Source organism: Peromyscus eremicus, chromosome 1 (genome assembly GCF_949786415.1).
Source record: "Peromyscus eremicus chromosome 1, PerEre_H2_v1, whole genome shotgun sequence".
In the NCBI taxonomy this organism is placed as follows: domain Eukaryota; kingdom Metazoa; phylum Chordata; class Mammalia; order Rodentia; family Cricetidae; genus Peromyscus; species Peromyscus eremicus.
In genome coordinates this window covers 72604907-72629112 of record NC_081416.1, presented here as the reverse complement: position 1 = coordinate 72629112, position 24206 = coordinate 72604907, and the positions used below count along the sequence as shown (strand labels likewise).

General features: G+C 46.8%; 1 protein-coding gene and 1 long non-coding RNA gene across 2 annotated transcripts; one reads left to right on the top strand and one right to left on the bottom strand.

Moving 5' to 3' along the window:
- The first annotated feature begins 931 nt into the window (after positions 1 to 931).
- LOC131899220 (uncharacterized) lies at positions 932 to 2867 on the top strand. Its single transcript, XR_009376072.1, has 2 exons — positions 932 to 1113; positions 2743 to 2867. It is a non-coding gene; the product is annotated as an uncharacterized LOC131899220 (long non-coding RNA).
- A 186-nt stretch (positions 2868 to 3053) lies between these two features.
- LOC131906269 (uncharacterized) lies at positions 3054 to 4988 on the bottom strand. The gene is made up of 4 exons (XM_059257051.1): positions 3664 to 4988; positions 3465 to 3593; positions 3251 to 3379; positions 3054 to 3189 (listed from the first exon to the last, which is right to left on the bottom strand). Exons 1-4 carry the CDS (start codon positions 4986 to 4988, stop codon positions 3054 to 3056), a joined length of 1719 nt encoding a protein of 572 aa, XP_059113034.1.
- Positions 4989 to 24206: the final 19218 nt, after the last annotated feature.

The window sequence follows — 24206 nt, the reverse complement described above, 5'->3', positions numbered from 1 at the left end:
ACCACACACGCACGCAAATGGCCTGAATAAGTCGGGCGCATAAGCAACAGCCACTCGAGTGCAGCGAATGTTTAAACTTGAGAGAAAAAACAATAAATTGGGGCCGAGCCTTTCTTCTCAAGTGATTCCTTATTGAGGCTTCTGCTCTGAATTAGGAAGAAGTCTGTGTCAGGGTGGCGGTGGACATATCTGGGGCCCACCCTGAACTCTCTCTTTCTTCAGAGCAAGCAGCTCCACGGGAAGGGAGAGCCCTGGGAGACAGCCCGCCAGGGTTGTGCAACCGAAGGAAGGGTCGGAGTTTAGGCTAGATCATCTTCCAGTTTTCCATGGCAGCCTTGGAGAAAGGCAAACCTGGGGGGGCTTAAGGTGGAAAGGTTTGCAGCCTACATCTTACAGGTTTTCAATGTTGGTCGCTCCTCTGGCCTCACCTACCAGTAGGAGATCCCAGATGTGGCAATTCTCTGCCATTCCTCTTCTTCAAAACTCAAATTTGGCATTGTGTCCTACAAGGACCACATGGCCGGGAGCCTGTTCAGATCCCCAAGTCTCCTCCACTGCCCCAGAGCTCCAGCTACCTCTGCTTGCTGCTCATGCACCCATCTACCTCCCACCCCCAACGTCCCCAGATCGGCTCCAACCATGGACCCTCAGTCCACCTGGGTGCTGCCTGCCACTCTTCCTCAGAGCATCCTGGCAGCGGTGGTTTCTTCTCTTTGTTCAGACCTCAGCTTTAATGTCACCTCCTCTCCTGAGCATGTCATCCCACCCACCCCCACCCCAGCTCTCTACGTAGCCTAGATTGCATGTCTCAGTTCTTGTTCCCTAGCAACAGGATTATGTGTCCACACCCTGGCCTGGTGTCTTTGCAGTCCCTCTTACTGTGAGCAGACACTTCCTTCTGTTGACACTGCTCCTATGATTGGCCTCGGCCAGAGACACATGGCTGTCAGTGGCAGGAGACCAGGCCCACGCTGAAGCTCTAAGAGCAAGGGCCTGTTTACACTCATCCCCTTGCTCTGTTGAGATCCCACAACAGAAGTACGTGCTGAGATGATCACCCATTGCCATGGGTCCAAAGCAAACAACAAAGCCACAAGAAAGAGGAGCTCTCAGGTGAGTCTGTTTTGGTGAGGCCCTGATATTGAAACATGGCTGGTTACACAGCACAAAGCTCATATGCTTGGCAATTAATAATACCTAATACCCCCCCCCTCGGGGTCAGTCATGTCACTTTGTTTTCATTATAACCCTTTTATTCCTAATACATAATTTCTGATTTATTTGTTCATTATTTATTTCTTCCCACCACAATGCGAGTTCCACGCAGACACTATGCCTCCAGTCTCTAAAGCACAGGCTCATAGTAGGTACTTAAAAAATAATTGCTAAATGAGTAAGATCCCAGTTCTAATCCCCAGAAGGATTTGTATTGTTTACCCACCTGCAAAATCAAACAAATCCACGGTGCACTGAAGGAAAACACATTTTCTGAAATTTAAAAAATCAACTAGGGGTCAGCAAGTGACGCAGCAGATAGAGGTGTTTGCAGTTCAGGCCTGGTGATCTGAGTTCGAGCCCCAGAACACACATAAACACAGACGGGGAGAACCGATTCCACCAAGTGGTCCTCCAACCTCCACACAGGATGGTTAGCACACAAGGCCGCACACACATCACACACCTGTACATACACAATAATAAAAAAAAATAAAACTAATAAAGCTGGATGCCGTAGCTCGTTACCTGTAATCTCAGCACATAGTAGGCTGAAGGTGGAGTTTTGTTGCCAGTTCCAAGCCAGCCTGGCTACAAAGTGAGACTCTGTCTCAAACAAACAAAATAATAAAATAAAATAAAATAAAATAATATAATGTTAATATCTGAAGCCTTCAAAATTCTGATGTCTTCATGGCTAATTATGTCCCAGTTCCACAATGGAAAAAAAAAAAAAAACATTAAATCATCTCACTGTGACATTATTGTTAATGTAACCAAGATGGTAATGTTAATGGAGGTAATGGTGTACAGTGGTGATGATAGTGCTGGTGGTGGTGGTGGTGGTGGTGGTGGTGGTGGTGGTGGAGGAGGAGGAGATGGTAATGGTGAGGACGGTATATTGTGTAGCAGTTTCCTATGAGATTAAAACTTTCGATCTTGGAGGTAAGCTCATAAAGATACAGCAAGGAGGTGAAGTACAAGATGTTCTGAGGGGAATGGAACATTCCATTCTGCAGGGAAATTCATTAAGCACAGGAGGTAAACAATTCAAAGACTTCAGGAAGTCCCTGAAACTGACCAGATTCACTAGGACTCTCCCTTCCTGAGTACATATAAGATGTAAGGACTCCTGAAAGACACTTGAGACAAGTTTAGGTGCTTGGGAGAAGCTCAGACCATCTAAGATACCTGGAAAAGACATTCTCCAGCATAGTTTCCTGCATGCTGTGTATGCTCCAGGTTTCTAGCTTTCATGCACTGTCACCCACACTGTGGTGGCTTTAGTAATACAACTGTCTTTGAGTCATTTCTGCTCCTGTAACCAATCCCACATCCATTGTGGTGCTTTGAATGAAAGTGGCCCCCATAGGCTCATATATTTGAATGTTTGGTTCCCAGTTGGTAAACTGTTGGGGATAGATTAGGTAGTATGGCCTTGTGATAGGCTGTGAGGTTTTAATAGTCCACATCACTCTCAATGTTTTCTCCCTCTCCCTCTGCCTCTGCCTTCTGCTTATGGATCAGGCGTGAGCTCTCAGCTACTGCTCCAGGGCCATGCCTGCCTGCCTGCTGCCATGCTCCCTGCCATGACAGCCATGGACTCTAATCCTCTGGAACCACCAACCCCAAATTAAATGTTTTCCTTCTAAGTTACTTTGGTCATGGTGTTTTGTCATGGTGATAGAAAAGTAGCTAAGATACACATCCTCCTATAAGTCAGCCCAATAAAAGTCATTAGTTTACCAAGTCGGACTTTATCCTTACTTCCATCTGTTGTTGTTTCCCTCTCTGTGGTCAACGGATGTTTTTTCATGTCTCCCACGAATAGTGTCCCACTATACGGTAGGGGTGCCAGGAGGGATGGCGGTAGGGGTGCCAGAGGGGATGACGGTAGGGGTGCCAGGGGGAATGACAGTAGGGGTGCCAGGGAGGATGGCGGTAGGGGTGCTGGGGGGAATGACAGTAGGGGTGCTGGGGGGAATGACAGTAGGGGTGACAGGGGGGATGATGGTAGGGGTGCTGGGGGGATGACGGTAGGGGTGCTGGGGGGATGACGGTAGGGGTGCCAGGGGGGATGATGGTAGGGGTGCCAGGGGGGATGACAGTAGGGGTGCCAGGGGGGATGATGGTAGGGGTGCCAGGGGGGATGACAGTAGGGGTGCTGGGGGGAATGACAGTAGGGGTGCCAGGGGGAATGACAGTAGGGGTGACAGGGGGGATGATGGTAGGGGTGCTGGGGGGATGACGGTAGGGGTGCTGGGGGGATGACGGTAGGGGTGCCAGGGGGGATGATGGTAGGGGTGCCAGGGGGGATGACAGTAGGGGTGCCAGGGGGGATGATGGTAGGGGTGCCAGGGGGGATGACAGTAGGGGTGCTGGGGGAATGACGATAGGGGTGCCAGGGGGGATGATGGTAGGGGTGCTGGGGGATGACAGTAGGGGTGCCAGGGGGGAATGACGATAGGGGTGCCAGGGGGGATGATGGTAGGGGTGCTGGGGGATGACGGTAGGGGTGCTGGGGGGATGACGGTAGGGGTGCCAGGGGGGATGATGGTAGGGGTGCTGGGGGATGACGGTAGGGGTGCTGGGGGATGACGGTAGGGGTGCTGGGGGATGACGGTAGGGGTGCCAGGGGGGATGATGGTAGGGGTGCTGGGAGGATGGCGGTAGGGGTGCCGGGGGGATGACGGTAGGGGTGCTGGGAGGATGACGGTAGGGGTGCCATGGGGGATGACGGTAGGGGTGCTGGGAGGATGATGGTAGGGGTGCTGGGGAATGACGGTAGGGGTGCCATGGGGGATGATGGTAGGGGTGCTGGGGGGATGATGGTAGGGGTGCTGGGGGATGACAGTAGGGGTGCTGGGGGGATGATGGTAGGGGTGCCAGGGGGGATGACAGTAGGGGTGCTGGGGGATGACGGTAGGGGTGCCAGGGGGGATGATGGTAGGGGTGCTGGGAGGATGGCGGTAGGGGTGCCGGGGGGATGACGGTAGGGGTGCTGGGAGGATGACGGTAGGGGTGCCATGGGGGATGACGGTAGGGGTGCTGGGAGGATGATGGTAGGGGTGCTGGGGGATGACGGTAGGGGTGCCAGGGGGGATGATGGTAGGGGTGCTGGGAGGATGATGGTAGGGGTGCTGGGGAATGACGGTAGGGGTGCCATGGGGGATGATGGTAGGGGTGCTGGGAGGATGATGGTAGGGGTGCTGGGGGATGATGGTAGGGGTGCTGGGGGATGATGGTAGGGGTGCTGGGGGGAATGACGGTAGGGGTGCTGGGGGGATGATGGTAGGGGTGCTGGGGGATGATGGTAGGGGTGCTGGGGGGAATGACGGTAGGGGTGCTGGGGGGATGATGGTAGGGGTGCTGGGGGATGATGGTAGGGGTGCTGGGGGGAATGACGGTAGGGGTGCTGGGGGGAATGACGGTAGGGGTGCTGGGGGATGATGGTAGGGGTGCTGGGGGGATGACGGTAGGGGTGCTGGGAGGATGGCGGTGGGGTGCTGGGGGATGACGGTAGGGGTGCTGGGGGGATGATGGTAGGGGTGCTGGGAGGATGATGGTAGGGGTGCTGGGAGGATGATGGTAGGGGTGCTGGGGGGATGATGGTAGGGGTGCCAGGGAGGTGGTAGAAGCAGCTGTGGTGGCGGCTGTGGTAACAGCGACAATGATAACACTGGTGGTAACGATGGTGGTGAAGGTGGCGATTGACGATGATGAAGAAGATGTAGAACTGGTGACGATTCTGATGCCGAACTGGTGATGGTCATGGTGCTGCTGATCCTGCAGGTAAAGCTACTGATAAAAACAGATATGATGGCGGTAATGGCAACGGAGGCTATAGTGTTGGTAGTGACAGTTAGGACCAGTATCTCCAATCATGTTCTGGTACTGACCCTACCACGCCCTCCAAAACATGCAGGGGACATTGGTATCCACTGCCTACTCTGGTGGAGCACCTCTTTTCAACCTAAATGCCAATTCTTGTGCTGACAGCAAGAAAAGAGCAGGAAGGGGCCTGATGCCCACAAAGGCCACTGGCCACGGGCTAGCAGAGGAGGGAGGGAGTAACGATGTGAGTAGCCATGAGAACTGTAGCCGTGACAACTCCTGTGTGGCAGCACCTTGTCATGAATCCAGAGGAAGGGGTTCAGCTTGGACAGAAAAGGCCTGAGCAGCAGTGAGGACGGGAACTAACTACAGGGTCATAACTCAGCCAACCAGGCAAGAAACTGAGGTTGCAGATGGAAGGAGCAGGTAGAGGAAGGTGCTGTGAGGAACAGAAAAAAAGAGCAGCCTGGGCTGAGTGATGAGATCATGGAGAGGATGGTTCCTGCCGATGAGACCACAGAGACGAGAAGAGGACAGCTTAACAGAGCGCAACAGGGAGGGAACATCTGGGACATCAGCTTCAGGAAGTTCTAAATGAGACCATTAACTCAGGTCCAAGCTCAGTCTTCAGGCCAGGGAACAGCAGGACAAAGTCCCTCCCCCCGTCAGAGGTGCTTGATGATCAAATTAAGTGTCCAAAGGCAGAACAGAGTTCAAGTCACAACAGTGTCAAGTGCGGAATGAGCTCGCACCCCGTGCTTGGAAATGTACACAATGAAAATGGCGTGTTATGGTGAGCCACTATAATATGCCTTCCTAGGGTCTGGATTGGGAGAACAGGGGTGGGGAAGAAGAAGTAGAAAAAGCCAGATGTGCCATCAGTACATCTCAGGTGGTCCCTTAAGAGCTCTTCTCGCTCCTCTGGAGAGGTCATTGTCACTTTCCCAGGGTTCTGGTGTTAGTACAATGTGGAGAGATGAAGGACAATTGCCGTTGGGGGGTGTCATGAGTGGGACACATGAGGCTCTGACTCCAGATTTCTCAAGGCTGTTCAGTAGGAACTAACTCCTCCCCCCAGATCCCCTTGGCATCTTCGTAATTCTGAAGGAAGTGGCATTCTGCATCCTGTAAGCAGGTGCCAGGATGCTCTGGGAATCCATTCTCCATCCTCTGGTATAAGTCATCCCAACAGGAGAAGCCATTTATTGTTACTTTTCTCTGAAAGGAGAGGATAAAACCACCAGCTACGTGTGTTTCCAAGAGAGGGACTGTGGAGCCAGGAAGATGAGCCTTGGCCCCTCGCTCCACCTCCTTTGTGCTTTGTGACCTTGAGCAGGTCACGTCACTTCAGTGACCCTTTGTAAAACGGGGACAACTAACTAAGCCAAATGGACCGGTCTCAGTGACTCTTGCTGTGCCCTTCTGTAGCATTCGCCTCTCCCTGCAGATTATTATTGCATTGCTTATTGACTGTTTCTTCCAAGCAGAGCACCGGAAGCTCCATGAAGACAAGAAGAGTCTTGTTGTCTTAGTCACAGATAGATTTTCAGGACAGAGACGCAATGGGTATTTAGGTTGAAGGAACAAAGGAACAAATAGGTTTTTTGGAAGCATTAATCCTGTTTCACAGGATTAATTCACAGCTGCAATCTGAGGCTGGGAGAAATGAATGGCTTCTTCAAGGTCATCCTCAGAAGGATGTAGAGAAGAGATTCAAAGCAAGCCCACAGCCTCTCCAGGATACTACTCATGGGCCAAGAGGAAAAGCTGGAGCCTGAATGTCTGTGACAGGTACAGTCTTTCCCCCTCTGAGAATAAAGAAATCCAGGCTCCCACAGGGCCCACATGATCCTGGGTCACCTCTAACTCCCTCCCTCACGTCACTACAGGACCCAGTTCTTCACCCTAAGTCCAGCCAGTCAGCCTCGGCCTTTGTCCCTCATGCACAAAGCTCACTGGGACTCAGGCCCTTTGCACTTGCTCTGTCCTGGGTCTCCAGCACTTTCCAGGGTCTTCCTGAAGGTGCTGTTTGCTTATCATTGGGATCTCAGCGCAAAGAACGGGTAGGAGGGGCTGGGCAGGACAAACGCTGGAGTTGAGAGGCCAGCCTCTGAGTCTCTTATCTCCACCTGCCCCCTTGAGTCATTCACTGGTTCACCCACCTGTTCCGACTTCTTTACCGTGTTTACCAAGACCTGAACTTATCTTATTTGTCTCCATGAGTTATTGTCTGCAACTGCTGCCCCAACTAGAGTCCAGGCTTCACAAGAGACCAGTGTGTCCGCTGCGGTGAGCAGCTGTCACACTGTTGGATTAGTCACTGCGTGCACAACACACAGCATGGCCCCCGCCATGACTGTTCAGACCAATTTCTGCACTAGAGTAAAGGAGACAAGGCTCTCCTGTGCGCCCTCTCTCTCTCTCTCTCTCTCTCTCTCTCTCTCTCTCTCTCTCTCTCTCTCTCTCTCATCTCAAGATCTCTCTATTCATCTCCAGCTGGCCTGGACCTCACTATGTCAGTAGTTCTTAACCTATGGGTCACAAATCCTTTGGGGGTCAAATGACCCTTTCACAGGAGTCGCCTAAGACCATCAAAAAAATACTTTTATTTACACTATGATTTATAACAGTTGCAAAATTACAACAAAAATAATTTTATGGTTGGGGGTCACCACAACATGAGGAACTGTATTAAAGGGTCACAGCATTTGGAAGGTTGAGAACCATTACACTATGCAGACTGGCTGGCCTTGAACTCATAAAGACCTGCCCACTCTGCCTGAGTGCTGGGGTTAAAGGTATGTGTGCGCCATACCTGGGGGCTCTTTCTCTTTTCAGATGCAATTACTCCACATAGAAACAAAGATTAATTGACCTAAAATGTTGTTACAAAACTCATATAAAACAGCAGTACACGTCATATGCTTACCCAAAATCCAAATGAGAGGGACATCCATCCGTGGCTTTATTTTTAATTATTATTAATTTCTTATCCACTCGCTATGATGTGGAGTCCAGATTGTAGCAGTGAAATGACAATTACTAACCTTGTAGAACAGGGAATCAAATTCAGAAAGCCAGGTTTCAGTTTCATTGTTAAGCATGAGCAGACAAGTCAGCAGAGCATGTACCTGCTTGGCCAGTACAGCACTGGACCCCCACCCCCACCCCCAATCTAAGGCAGGAATGGAGGGAGGGTGGGGGAAGGGAAAAGACACCTAAGCTGAGAACAACATGAAGTGGCAGGAAAGGTCCCTGCCACCGAGCGACACCAGTATGCGGTGGTGTCGGATGGATTTAGAAGTCCCGCAAACAGTGGCCACCAAAGCCAAACCCAGGAAAGGTGGCACACTCCATGCTTTGTCGAGCCATCTGGGAAATCAACCACTAGTTCCACTTTTGACAAAGACCTAAGTCCAGACACACTCTTCTCTGCTCTGTGAAGAGCAGAAGCGTTGGAAGGAATCGCACAGCCTCGGAGGCAGGAAGCCAACAGGGAATGGTGAGGACGGTGGACAGCCACAGGCCCTGGGGAAACCTAGTGTTGAGAGCGTTTTTGCTGCTTCAAGAGAGATAGAAATTCAGGTTTTTGTTTTGTTTTTTTTTTAAAGCAAAGTCTCTTGATTGTGTCGAATCATAATTTAAACACTATATGAACCAAGCGAAGCACCCAAGGAGGGTCAGGCCCGTGGACCCATAAAATGCGATGACACCAGCGGCAATGAAGATTTGTACATCTGCTCATTTTGAATACAGCAGAATTGATGACGTGTGAAATTATCATTCATCTTAAAAGTGCCCACCAGGCAGTCATAACAGTAACTTACTGAGTAGGTTAACAGGGAAGAATTTCACTAAAAGCTTTAACAGAAACATCGTGTTGGTCATCTGGATCTTTACAAAGTTCCTCCAGTGCAATATCAGAGACTGGAGTTGACAATTATGAGGCTTCAGGAGCAAAAACACGGAAACATTTTCAAGTTTCTCCTTGTGGACGGAGGCATTTAGAGGAAAACACCTCACGCAGCGAGAGCAGAGGGCATCGGGAGAGCATCATATGGTTAAATATGATCTGGAACACCTTCAAGTCAACAGTGAAGCCCCACCCTTCCTTCTTGGAATGGGGGTGCTTTCTTTTCTTCCTTGCCCCCCTGTTTTGCAAGATGAATTCCACAAAGCAAATGGTTTCTGTTTAGCCGTCCAACCCCAGCACCCTCGCTGTCCCTCAATAAGGATTTCACTTAGAAGTTCCCAAAGAAGGAAAATGGGGAGCTCACATAAAGGCAGGGATATAAAGAGCTCCATTAATACAGCTGCCAGGCCGGCAAAGTCAACAGAGCTCGATAATGTGTTTTATTTGGACCTGTCCTGCTCAGCGCACGATGATAAGGAGGTGCTTGGAGCTCACACACTCACGGTACTATGCTCACTCAGCCCCTTATTGATTCTGAAACAATGTATGCTTTCAGATCACACCCACGTAGGTGAAAAGAACAAGGCAAGCCAGGGGAGCAGAGGGAACTGGATAGAGCATTCAGAGGCAGCACTCAGGGGCTGAGCTTCAAGGGCTGCCTCTTCCTTGTGTGATGTTTTGGCAGATTTATTGAACCTCACTATAGCCTTGGTTCTGTTTGCAAAATAGGGGCAAGCCAGGCATGAGAGGACAGGGCCAAGCATGATGGCAAAGACCTTTAATGCCAGCACTCAGGAGGCAGAGTCAGGTAAGTCCCTTGTGAGTTCCAGGCCAACCTGGACTACAAAGTGAGGCCCTGTCTCAAAAGACAAAAACAAACAACAAAAATAGGGCAGCGGCACCTCCTGGAAGCCATGTAACTTGAAAAACAAATCACTTCACTGAGTATGATTGACATCAAAATCACTGCATACATACATATATATATATATACATATATATACATATATATTATATATAATTTAGTAAGTTCATGGATAAGAATATACCATGGTCAGATGTCATCTTGTATACCTGTAACACCAGTACAGCAGAGGAGTTAAAAGCCAATCTAAACTATATAGAAAGACCCTTAAAAATACCAATAACACCACCAAAGAATGCACCATGAAATCGTTACTAACCATCAAGGCTATAAACAGATCCACCACTTCCCACTCCTGAAGCGTCCTTCAGCCCCTAATTGACATTACCATCATTATCCCTATCCATCCCTAAAGAACTCTCTACAAGTCTCCAGATCCCAGTGCATGGAAATCTTGGTGGTCAAAATCAACACAGCCTTTGTGAGCACCACCAGCGTCTCAAAGGCAGATCTAGAAGGGATCCCAGGAGTTGCTAATCCAACCTTGGGTCCCCCCACAGCTCCGGCAATAGAGTCATTGTTCTGCGGTCCTCTAGTCCATTCTCTCCACCCCTCGTGCTGCAGCCAGAGGAGGCTTCTGTGATCTGGAGAACTCCTCTCTCTGCTATTCCCCATGTACAGAAGGCTACTGCCTTGGATGTCATGGGGTTTAGCTCCATTTCACTCTCAGCGGCCTCCACTGACCACCTTGTACGATGTCCTTCCCATTCTCTTCTATAACATCATCCCTTACAGCTCTCTAGAAAGCATATATTTCTCAGAAATTATCTGTGGAGATGTTTGGCTTTAGTCTGTCCTAGCGAGAAAGCTTTGTAAGGGTGAGATGTTGGCCTGTGCTGTGGTCTGCCATGATATAGCCTCACTGCTTGGAGGTGCGTACTGCAGGATCTCTAATGCCCTCAGAAGCCAGGCAGATGGCCGCCACACTAAGGAGGACTGGGTATGAGGTCACAGAGAGGAACGGGATGAGTTTATGTTCAATGGGAAACATTCAAGCTACTGATCCTGAAAGACTGACTCAGCCAAACCCAGAGGGGGCGAAGGTCCTCTCAGTCCTCAGCTCCAGTCCAGACAAGCTATCCCCAAACGCAGCTCTGCTAAGCCAGTGGGGGACTGGTGAGCCCAGGGCAGGATCCAGAGCAACCCTAGCCTTGAAGTTTGGGTGTTTTTTTCTGTTCTCAGTCTCTCCATGAGCAAAAACATTCAACCAGCAGAACAGTGGGGTTGTTTTCAAACTTGCCCCAAACACAACCACCTTCTTCCAGAAATGCCAGCAGAATTCTAAATCAAATTTTAATCAAAAGAACAAAAGAGTTGGAACAGAAAGAGCTCAAGAATAACAGTCTATTAAAAATAAATCAGTGCAGAGAGGAACAGAATATATTGCCTGGTTTGCCCTTCAACATGATTTATCCTCTGAGTCCCACTTGGGTTGGGCTATCAGGATCGAGAAATTTCTTTCCTAAGTCTGTGAGCATGCACTGACAAATATGTGCTGCTCGGGAGCACAAAATCCATGTCAGCTGGGATTAGCACATTTTGCTCTAGGTCACCCCAATCAGAGCCATCACCATGGAGATCTCCAAAATAAACTTGTATATTTACCAGGTGAATATATTCAAACACAGAAATCAGGGAAGGACAGGGTGGGCGAAGACGACATTCAAGCTGAGAACAAAAGGAAGAGGTAGGAAAGGTTTCTGAGGGCACAGGAAACACCAGTGAAGGTGACCAGTTCAGCATGGGGAAGGGACGCGCACAGAGCAAAACACTGTACATTCCGTTAAGCACGCGACCATCCGAGAAAGGCCCTACATTTCCACTTTAAAAAAAATAACCTTTGTGTATATGTGTGTGTATATGTGTGAATGAAAGTATATGCATAACCATGAACATGTGTGGAAAAATAATCTTTGTGTATATGTGTGTACACAGGTACATATGTGTGAATGCAAGTATATGCACAGCATGAACATGTGTGGAGGCAGGAGGACAACCTTGGGTGTTGGTCCTCATCTTTCACCTTGTTTGAAACAAAGTCTTTGTTGTTTGCTGCTTTGTACAGGACTTCTGGCTTCCAAGATTCGGGTGCCCTTTCTGTCTCTGCCCTCCTATCTCGTCATAGGGCACTGGGGACACAGACCCACTCTACCACCGTGCTCAGCTTTATGTGAGGTCTGGGAACTTGAACACAGGTTCCCCCACTTGGGTAGTAAGCACTTAGCCCACGGAGCCATCTCCCCAGCCCTCTATTCCCACTTTTGATATAGACAAGTGGAAGAAATGTAAAGATAAGAAGTTTGTAGTCCTCAAGCGGAGCTCTCCAATTTTGAACAGATCTGAATGGAAATATCCTTCTGAGGTTGGAAAATGTGGGCACTTCTCTAGATTGGAAAAAAAAAAAAGAAAAAAGAAAGAAAGTGGAAGTATCCATCATCAGGAAGACTGTTTGCTCAAGGTTTTCTGTTTAAACCTAAACCAAAAAAAGTTATGGAAACACATCAGAAACAGGGCTATAAGTCTCCTTCCAATTTCCACTGTGGTCCAGCCCTTTTTTGCAGGCACAAACCTTCAAAGTCTTGAGGTCTCTGTGTTAACCCTCCACTCTTCCACCCGCTAACCAGTAGAACTCACAAGTGGAATTCATCTTGCACTTCGGTTTTCCACATTTCTCACATCAGGAATGAATGTGAAGACAGCAAGGCTAACTCACCACAAACAAAAACACCAACAACCCAACAGGACGCCCTGCTCTCCCCAACACTATCTGGGGAAGGGAGGTTTTGGTGTCAGCTCTTTCATAAGAATGAGTGATGACTGGGAGGAGTTTTGATCTGTGCTTCAGGCCACTTCAAAGTGATGCCCTTCAGAGCCTGCTGTGGCCACTAGGCACAGGCAGGGATTTCAAAGTCCGAAGGAATCAGAAGGCCCTGGGATCAGGACCACCACTTGCTGGCAAAGCCATCAACCCATTTCACGGGGCCTAACATGGATTATTCTACAAGAGGCCTCCCCTGGTCACGGCAACAACTTCCTTCCATCTGGAAACAAGGCTTTAAGTAGGAATGCAAAATCCTTGGAAGAAGCTGCTTAAATTTTGGCCTCTTAGAACTCCATTGTTTGGCCCAATTTGGAGAGGTCAGAGCAGGAGAGTTTCTGAGGGGCAGAGGGGCACAGGGCTGAGGGTTACAAAGCCCTTGGCCCCATTGTTTCCAGGGCCGGCTCTTTCCCTGCTCTCTTCTGAAGTGGCCAATCAGTCCGTCCCCCCTCGAGGCCTCTTGGTCTCTGAAAGGCTTGGCATCCACTCCACATAATGCAGGAGGAGGAATATTTAGGTTCCCTGACACAATGGTCCAAACAGCTTCTCTCCAGGACTGGACATCAGACAAGAAAGGGGACCAGCATGCCCCCAAAGCCTTCTTCCCAGCAGCAGACCTTTCAATAAAGTCCTCTGGTGTCCCTAGGACTTTGCACGTGTGTGGTCAAATGGGTTAAACATTAGAGGTATCTTTATTATGGCCTTAGGCTATCCTGAACAGCCTCCTGGGGTGGGGGGGTACAGGGGTTGGGGTAGCGAAACACACACAACGTGACACACTTTACCTCCTGGGGTAGAAAAAGACAAGTGGCAGCTGAAGGGGGAGGGGAGCATTGAACCCATTGTCTTTTATAGGTTTATAAGAGAGTGGGGAAGAGGGCTTTGAAGAGAGGGAACCAGCCAATGGGAGACAAACCCGGACAAAGCCATAAGCTTTTCTATGGGGCATAGGTCACGTCTAGGAGTCTCTGTGGAAGGAGCTTCTTGGAGATTCATGGTGGGTTTGGGGCCATGTTGGGTGTTAGATTGAGTCTTTACAAATTTTAAGATTGGAAATCGTTTCTAATTCTTCAAAGCTTACCAGCATCCATTGCAAACCGGGGAGGAATGTTGAGGTTTTTTTTTTTTTTTTCTCTGCAAAGGAAGGGTTTCACAGAGAGAAGCATGTACATGCCAACACACAGTCCCCAATTTAGGATGGCTCAACCTGCCAACTTTATGAAGGTGCCCATCAGTGAGCACCACTGGGAGAGGAGGACACAAAGGCTCCTTTGGAGAGCACTGTGCAGTCTTGCCGTGGTGTTGGGCACTTTAGGTGTATTCAACACATGTTTGACATTTCATGTTTATGATCGGAACATCATCCCAGGTTGAGTATGCTAGGAATCATCTACATCAGATTACAAAATTTCCTACCACACAAAAAGGAATATTATCAATTGCCTGATTATATGGAAAACTAAGGGGTCAGGTAAGAGCCCATTGTGGGTCCCATCAACGACACTTTCTCCCTTGCTGGGATAGCCTCTGAGCATGGCTAACTCATCACCTTATTTGGAATAAACTCTTAAGACCGCCCTGAGGTACATTCTCCAGGGTTGGGGGTGATGAGTGACCCAGAGTCAGTGAAAGTCCCAAGTAGCCTTTACTTGATCTTCCTTGACAGAGACCCCTCATGTGAATGACCCCTGGTGCCCAGGAAATGATACCAGCTAGATGGTAAAGAGAGAGCCAGGGGAAGAGCAGCCTATGTCACCTCAGCTGCCAGGGTGCCACCGAAACTGAGCTACGAGTCCCTGCAAATTTGTTACAGAGACAGGGCTCAACAGGAGAAAAGTCAGTGGGAGTGGTCAGAGACGGGAGGGCTTTGTGCCTGACAACATCTCAGTAAAACAGTCGGAAAATCTGAGCAGACCCAGGAGCCCTGGGGTATCTGAGAGGCAACATTTGCATGCAGCTGGAATCTGAGAGGCGGCCCACAAAGATGGAGCGCACCTCTGGTGGCCATTCACAGTCAGCCACAGGACAATGCCTTTGTGAAAAAGAAAAGATTCCTCATTGATCCATCGCTTTTAATTCGGAAACCATCAAGAAAATATCACTTCCTCGAGCCTCTCCGGGATTTCCACATTAGCCCTACATTTTTAAATCCTGCAGCGTTACAGTGAGGCAGGTGTTTGAATTATGGAAGCTGAACCCATGAAGCAAATATTTATTTTATTTTGAGTTATCTGATTACCTCAGGTTCTCGAGAAGGGACAAGGTGGGGGAGGGGTCGCATGTGGGAAAACCAGAGTCCTCACTCCCTCAGGACAGTTAAGGCTGACCCTATCTGTAGCCCAGGCAGCCACTTCCGGGGCAACGAGCCCACTCAGCCATGTGAGATGAATTAACTGTTTCCTGCAAAGGAACATGACACTGTTAGTTTCTTCTCACACCAGAGTGGGCTGTCAAATCGGAGTTAAGAGCAAGGCAATGATCCGGATAATTTAGAGATGAGGGGGCAGGTGGTTTGGATATATATTTATGCCTAAATACCAAAAGAAGGCTACTGACCAAGAAGGCAGCCTGAAGCAGTTCTACTCTGAAAGATAATGATGTCTTTAAGGAAAACCTAATCTGTTGAGTGTAGACATCAGCACTTGAAAATGTTGACTCAGCCTGCTAATTTTAAGACCATAATCCATTTCTGGGAAGACAAACAGGTCTTCCCTTCCTTGCGAACACTGTTGTCCTTAAAAAGAAACCCGAAGAAAAGTCAGTCGTTTCTCAATGTCATGAAGACAGCACTCTGGAAACAGAATGTGAAACATGTAGGCACAGGCATCTGGACCCCACCACGAGGTATACTGGCTTGTGCGCCATATTTGCTAACCTGCATATTTGGTTGATTTTTCCAATTGATCTGGTACTGCTCTTTGGCATGTCCTCACTAGAAACAGGAACTGTTGCCAACTGCCTCTCCATGGGATGAGGCCCATGTGACTTTCTCTGCAAGTCTTGGTGCCACTGTCCTTTGAACATCTTTCTAGACTAGTTCTGTATTTCTTCCCACACATAATGAGCAATACTCTGTTCATTGCAGCTCTTTCTGCCAATAAAACAGGTTAATTTATCTCTCCTGACCTCAGTTTCTTCATTTGTTAAATGGAGATTATGCTTCATAAAAAGATACCAAAAAAATATCCACATGGAAGATAACAATTAGTGCCCAGTGGGTATATGATAAACAGTTCTTTCTTCTCATCTATCTATGCCATCTTTCATAAAATGTATAAGGTTGGTTTGGTGTGTGTGTGTGTGTGTGTGTGTGTGTGTGTGAGAGAGAGAGAGAGAGAGAGAGAGACAGAGACAGAGACAGAGACAGAGACAGAGACAGAGAAAGACAGACAGGGACAGAGATGCACCAGGTAGCTCAGACTGGTCTTGAACCAGCAATCCTGCCTCTGCTCCCCGAGTGCTGGGATTCCAGGCATACACCACCATATTCAGCTTCTGCTGTGTTTTTTGCTATGTTGTTTTACCTATTCCTCAATATCAGTTACTGTCTCACAGAAACACCTTATTCACTTTTGTAGCGACAGAACCTAGCACAAAGCCTAGAACACAGGAGGACATAATGCTCAATGAAGGACTTACAAAATGATACCAATCTAAGAGACTGATGAATATTTACCTGACACTTACTATGTTCCAGACAGTTTCCAAGGTATTGGACATACAGAGTGAATAAGAACCCTCAGGAATATTTTAGTCTAGAGGACATGTTGGACTACAGGTAAGGGGAAGAAACCAGCCAGTATCCCAAGATGCTTCATGGGGAGGCCATGATGATATACAGTGCTCAGAGATGGATGGGGGTAGGTGGATGGATTGACTCACAGATAGCAAATGGGAATTTTTGAAACAAACCTCCCAGGAGGTCCATGGCATCAAGGAAGCACTAAACTACACATTCAGGTCTTTTCTTGCCACTCATTGATACTTAATGACCCTTTTGCTTTGCTGTCTTTGAAGACCTGAGGTCATCTTAGGGAACAGCAAAGAGCACCCAGTGTGACAGACAGCCGCCTACTTCCCTCATCATCCTATTGCTGCCTATGGGACCAGTTATCCTACCGGCCTAGGCTTGAAGTGCCTTCAGCGTGTCCCTAAGATCAGAGGAGAGATGAGGTCCTGAGTGAATATGTATCATTGACATAGCACAAGCATGTGAAGGACTCCAACACCCGCAGAAATGGCAAAGCCTTCCCCTGGTCCAAGTACAAGCGTTGACAAAGATTGACTTTCAGCTACAAAGGGCATACACAGAAAGTATCAACCACAGCTTCTCCTCCTGATGACTGCAATCTAAAATTGCTCCCCTATGAATACGTCCAACTGAGATTAGCTGAATCTTCTTCTCATTCATCTCTATACAATAAACCCACTTCCTCATCGGTAGTACAGGAAAAAAAAAAGTACTGAGTTTCCCACCTGCCGGTGTGTCTCCCTCAGATCACATGCCCCCCTAATCCTAGCTTTTCTGTATGGGTGTCTGCCATGTCTTTATTCCCTGTCACCCCAGATAGGTCAACACCTAAGTTGTTCAGGATGTAGCAACTGGATGTTCCTTCCTACTCTCCTTGCTCAGGTATCCCCCTTGCTCTTTGTCCAGGACCCTTGCTAGAATCCCGTGGGCATCATCCCACCTGTCCAGTTTGAATGATATAGCTAACACTCCTCCCCTGCAAGAGAGGTTCAAGAAGACCATCTCTGGGTACCAGCACAGCTCTCCCGTGTGTGGTGCTAAGTCATCAGGACACTGGAGAACCCACTGTCAGGGAATCGTTGGTTTCTTTCAAGTAGTCACAGAATCACAGCCACAAATAAAATGAAAGTGCTTTGTTTTATTTTTAAATAGATGAAGTGCCTTTTAAGTCCAAGGTTTCAAAGTGCTCTTAGAATGTGTCATATTTATCCCTCCATGTAAGGATTTTTCTTGTTGTTGTTGTTGTTGTTGTTGTTGTTGTTGTTAGAAGGACAGACAAGAAAAGCAAAGGGTCTTGACCAGGAGGACAGCTGGTGTCCTTAACAGACCCAGGGAAAAATAAAAGCAAGACTCAGGGTGTCCCACTTAGTGAACACCTTGCATAGAAATGCTCAGGTTCTAGTTTCTGCCTCATAGCTGCCCCCACCTACCCACCCTACCCCACCCACCTCCCACCTTCACACACACACACACACATACATACACACACACACACACACACACACACACCCCGCTTTGCTGCCCCACCTCACTCTACCACTGTGGTCTCCTGACCCACTCTACTCTTGGGAACTCTCCTGAAATCAGATAGCTGCCAGCATGCCTCCAGTGGACCCCAATCTCGGTTCAGACTCATTGTTTTTTGAATACTTCAGTGTTTTCCCTGATGGGGACAGGATGCACCTCCCCCATCTCTGCCCAATACAGAGCCAACCGACTACCTTTCGAGGGTCCAGTGCACAATCATTTTCTCTGTCTTCTCCAACCTTTCTGGCGCTCAAATGTATTTGCTCTGTAGGTAGCACTTGTTGCTAAGTATAGTGCGTATCCTATTTGTTTTGTGTGTACACCACTGACCTGTGTTCCCTGAGTCCTCAGGAATGACCCAGTGTCATAAAGTGTCATCCAGCCTTTGTGAGGACAGAATACAGAGGTGGGGCCTTGCACAGTAATGCTTACTGAATGAATGAATGAACAAATGAATGAAGGAGCAAACAAATGACTCATTGTTTGCCAAGGGCTGCTCTTTGACACAAATTCTCCTCCATCACAGATGCAAGGGAGTTCATTTTTTCACCTTTGTGGCTTAATTCTTAGTTTCTCAAAGCAGATTTGTCTATTAAAATGCCCTTCAAAGGTCCCCTAGGTTTTGTTAATAAGACTAATGGAAATTTCATTTCCACCGTCGCTACCTTCTAATGGAATTTTCTAGAGGTGCTTTTCTTTCCTCCAACACTTTTCTAGGCAACAGTCTTTCTCTTTTATGTCAATAACTTTGAACGTGCAGAAACCCTGATTCTAATGCATAACCCAAGCCAAAAGTGTCATTTAAGACGTCTTAAATCTTAGAGATAGTAAGAGAAAGGGCATTAATGCCACATCCCCATAATTAGGATATTTCCAATGAGTAAGCTATTGGCAGCCCTTACAGAGATGTATGGATAGACTTCGCTCCTGGAAATTGAGGCCAGGTGAGCTGGGCAGTAGTGCACATTTGGGTTTTAGTGCCCAGAAACTTTCTCATGCCAACATTATAGTCAATAATCCATGCCTTCATGAGATGGGAAATTAAAGAACCAGACAAGTTTTTGGTTGTTATTTTGTTTGTTTGTTTGTTTTTTTAAATAAAGATGAACTTCTGGGAACAGCAAATAGACCACAGCATGGACCCTAGGACCCTTTTTGTTTTTTTTTTTTTTTTTTGGTTTTTTGAGACAGGGTTTCTCTATGTAGCTTTGTGCCTTTCCTGGAACTCACTTGGTAGCCCAGGCTGGCCTCGAACTCACAGAGATCCGCCTGGCTCTGCCTCCCGAGTGCTGGGATTAAAGGCGTGCGCCACCACCGCCCGGCTAGAGATGAGATCTTGTTAAACAACACCCCTTGGACACAGCCCAGCAAAGGCACTTCTCACTGTTTTTAAAAATATATTTTGAAAAACCTTGATCTGGTTCTGTCAGGAAGTCTCTTTGGGGAAAGTGAAATTCTAGGAGAAGTGTGTTAGCACTAATTTATCCAGGAGCTGTCATCTAGATACCTGATAAGTGGCTGTTATCTGCTAGAACCAATGTGTTGATAGTTTCTTATTTCCAAAGGGAGCATGCCCTTCTTCAATAGTCTTGACCAAATATGCTGACACAGATGGACAGGACACCCGTCAGCCCCATAGTACTCCTCTCTGGTTCCCTCAGCAGTCATATAAAAGACTATCATTATTTTTGTTTTGTCTTGTCTTGGTGGCTTTGGTTTGTTTTGGTTTTTGTGCTCTTTTTCATTGATGTAAAATTCCAAAACATCATGTTTACTATTTTAATCAATTTAAATCACTGAATTCAGTGGTATTTGGTGCATACCCACTGTTCTGTCATTGTATACTACTGATCTATTTTCTAATTCTTTATATACCTCTTAGGGATAGTTCAAATGAATGGGATAATACAATATGGAGCCAATTGACTTGATTTGTTTCACTTAGCACAATACTTCCAAATTCACCTGCCCTTTTGTGGCTGAATAGTATTCCATGGTGTGGGGGAATCATATTTGTATTTATAGGACTTAGTAGTTCATGATTTGGGGACATTATTGGTTTAGGAAATCATGACAGGGACACAGAAATAGTGTTCTTGTCAGAAATCAAGCTCACATATAGGAAAAATCACCTAAGAAGTAGTGAGTGAAATTTAGACCCCAGCAATTCAATGCTGGAGGCCTGAAGCCTGTTTATAATGTAACTACTCACATAGGAACACATGCATATGAAATTGTAGCTCAAATCTTAAATGATCTTTTAATAAAAACCCAAAGACAGATATTGGGGTAAATGCTGAAAGATCAGAGAGACAAAGGAACAAACCACTGCCATGTCTCACCTCACCAACTCCACGAATCCTCTGACTGAAATCCTCTGAGTCCTTACCCAAAAGGCTCCAGCCAAAAAAGTCTTTTAGTTCCTATCTCCCTATGCCTTATATACTTTTCTCTGCCCAGCCATCACTTCCTTCCTAGTGCTGGGATTAATGGCATGTGTACCTCCCAAATACTGGGATTAAAGGTGTGTGCCACCACTGCCTGGTTCCCTTTTCTCTCCTAGACTGAATCAATCTCATGTAGTCCAGAGTGACTTTGAACACACAGAGATCCAGATGGATCTCTGTCTCCCAAATGCTAGGATTAAAGGCATGTGCCACCACTTCCTGGCATCTATGTTTAATCTAGTGGCTTGTTCTGTCCTCTGATCTTCCAGCAAATTGTATTAGGGTACACAATATATCACCACATGAAATGATAGGTAGATGCAAAGCTTACACTCCAACCTGCTTTACCCATGATGATTCACATCAGCAAAAGTATAAATACCTTGAAAGTGGTGAACCCTCTGGATTGAGCACTCTGTAGCATTTAAAAGATTCTTAGTTCTTAGAAAAGTAGCAATGCTCACAATACTCAATTAAAACATAAAGCATCATGAATATTTACTCCTTTATTTTATTTATTTATTTTATATGTATAGGTGTTTTGCCTACATGTATGTCTGTGCACCATGAGCATGCCTGGCGCCCATGGAGGCCAGAAGAGGGCATTGGATCCCCCTGAAGTTGCTGTGTGATGTCATGTGGGTCCTAAGAATCAATTCTGGGTCTTCTGGAAGAGTAGCTAGTGCTCTTAACTGCCTAATCATCTCTCCAGTCCAAATTTAAGTACTCTTAACCTACTTTCTTCTTTAAAAGTATGTGTAAATGCTATATTAACAAAGAACACTTCAGAACAGTATAATCATTGAATAGTCTCTTTCCAAAAATAATCTTCTGAATTTTTCCATCTTTGTCTTTTAGGATTAAAAGTCAACAGATTGGGTAAAACCAACAAATACACAGCTTCTAAGCCATTCCTCCCTCCTCCACCCAAAGCCTGTTCAGCAACAGTTGGAGATTCTCAACCACAGAGGTCTGTTCATTACAGCTGCAGAGTCAAACCTTTTTCTCAATAAAAGAAAATCCATCATTCCCACGGAAGGAAAGGGTACCAAAGTCAAGTTTCTACTTTCCTCTTCATTTCCCGATAAGTCTCCTCCCTCTGTAATCTAGCCAAGATCTGGCCAAAACGGTGGAATTGAGGCACATGGAGTCAGATACAATCCCTCATTTCTCATTTTGATCTTTGATAAGGGGCTCAGTGAAGGATTCAGCCTCAAAGTCTCAAGAAAGGGCATGTAGCTCTAGGGTTTGAGTGAGATAAGATACTTAAATCTGTGTGACTGAAGGGATTCATTGAGCTGTGTCAACACGACAGACATCTTACTGACGTGAGGAAGTACAGACAGACCAAACTGAAGTAGGTCTGCTGTAAATCTTCCCAGAAAACCAACTCCAACGTGTCTGGTTCTTCTGGAGCCACTCCAGCACAGTCAGTGGTAGACACAGGACTGGTGTGACAGTGAGGCAGAAGCCCCCACCTACACACTTTGCAAAGTGATTTATATCAGCAGGAGGCTTGAAACTCCTGTTTGGGTTCTTTATTAAATTGCCTTTAGGATATTTGATTTTCTAAAGTGGAGTCACAACCTTCACCCAAACTGAAAGGAGTCCCTCCTCTTTCTCATGAAGAGTTGGAAATGTCGTCATAACTAACCTCATCTCCTGGCCTAGCCCCACTCTGGCTTGCCCACCCTCTCTCTTTCCACCTCTGGTCCTGGCTGAAGTCAAGACCTTCAGCAGGTCAGGCTCATCTCTAGATCATAGACTATGCACACATCCTTCCCTCCCTTTGCTTTAATCCACTTTGTCTTCAGGAATCAACTTAAATATCACTTCTAGGGACAAGGAATGGGGCTCCCTACACATTTCCCAACCTGATGATCTAAGTATGGTTCCTTTGTTCTGTTCCCATGGAGCATCTTAGGCTTAATTTTCAGAGCAGTTTCCCAAGTCTAAAATAAAATGTTGGCATGATTATTTGTTTGAAGTTTATCCCCTCAACTAGGATGTGAAGCTTGAAAATCTGGAAATATGGCTCTTTTGCTCATCCTAGGAGGTAGGTTAGTAAATACTTGCAGACTAGACAATCGAGGACAGCTTTCCAACCCTGGACTCAGAAACCACTCTGGGCTCTGTGCTGGTGTCTCACTTTCTGACCATTCCCATTACCTACTCTGCACATTTAAAAGGAAGACAAAACTTAGTCCACCTTAATCTGGCACTCCTGGGACTCTCACATGTTTACTGGGAAGCTCTGAGACATGCAGACAGCTAAACCACGATTACTATGCTTTCCAAATTCCCAAAAGAAAATATGAGCACATGGAGTGGTGTCCTGCGTGTGTCCTGCGTGTGTCTGCTGGAGCAGAAATACTCCCTGTGGTGTCTGTTTATTTCCTGAATTTTATGGTTCTTTTGGAAATTCAAATGAGCAGCAAAATGAATGTGGAAATGGCCGCCCCATTAGCTTCCACCAGAGGAAAGGAAACTCAACTGCACTACACAGAAGACAAATCAAAGCCCTGATTGTCACCAGAAACCCAATGTGGCTGCCTTAGAAAAGGTCAAACTGAAGCTATTGGAAGCCAGGTATAAAATGAGATTAAAAAAAAAAAGTTTGTTTTTTTTTAGCCTCCAATAATTCCCTACATCTCCAGCAAGTAATTCCTTCCCATCTGCTGCTGATAGCTGAACGTCCCCTCTGATAATGTTCTCAGGTGTCAACAGATAAAGTATGGCTGCTTTGATCTCAAAGCACTGATTGTCGTCGGTTGCCCACGCTTTGGACACATTCCCCTTGGAAGCCCATCCAACAAATTTCAACAGTTACGGGGCTAGTGTTTCAAATGTGGTCAGACTCTAAGGCCCCTGCCTAAAAATGGGCTTGAATGGCTTCCACTGAATAACGCCAGATTCCTGACCAAACTAAGAAGAAGAAGAAGAAGAAGAAGAAGAAGAAGAAGAAGAAGAAGAAGAAGAAGAAGAAGAAGAAGAACCCATCCTTACCTGCTTTTGCCCTATTCTCCTTCTAATCTGTACTCCCATCCCTTAAAAAAAAAAATTGGAAACACTGCCAAGATCTTTCAAGAACCATTCCAAGGAGCCTTGGACAGCCTGGCTCGCTAAAAGGATACCATTGTAATGTCAAGTGCTCATATTACAGCGACGTACATACATGTCTCACTGAAACCAAGGTTTATGTGTTTCAGGATTTCTCCTTAGTTAACCACAATTGCAGGGAAATGGTACCACAGTCGTCGAGTTAAATGTGGTAGCAATTACTTTGCTGGCAAAGGAGGAGGAGGGGCTTTGATGGCCTGAGTTCTACGAGTCGGGATTAAATAACCGTGTCTTTCAGAGTTACACTGATAACTTGGAACGCTCCCCTCACGCTTGCAACTTCTGAGAAGCCAGTGTTTCTCACAGACAAGCCATTTGGGCCTCGCCAGGAGGCATGTCAGACAACTTCAGGGGGAAAAAAATATATCAAAGAAAAAAATGAATACGTATGTGCATATGTGTACCAGCACAGGCGTGGACTCAGGCACGCGGACAAAGCTACTCTTGAGTTTGCAGATTATTAAATGCTTTTAGATACCAGGAAATAACTTGAAAATTGCTTTCCTGTATCATATTTACTGAAAGAGTTCTATGGCATGCTTTAGGGAAAGAAAGATAGGGGTCGGGTAACCTGAGCATTGTTTAATGGTCACTGATTTTACTAATGGCCAGCCAGCCTTTTGGATTTCATTAGAACACAAGAATTCGATAAGATT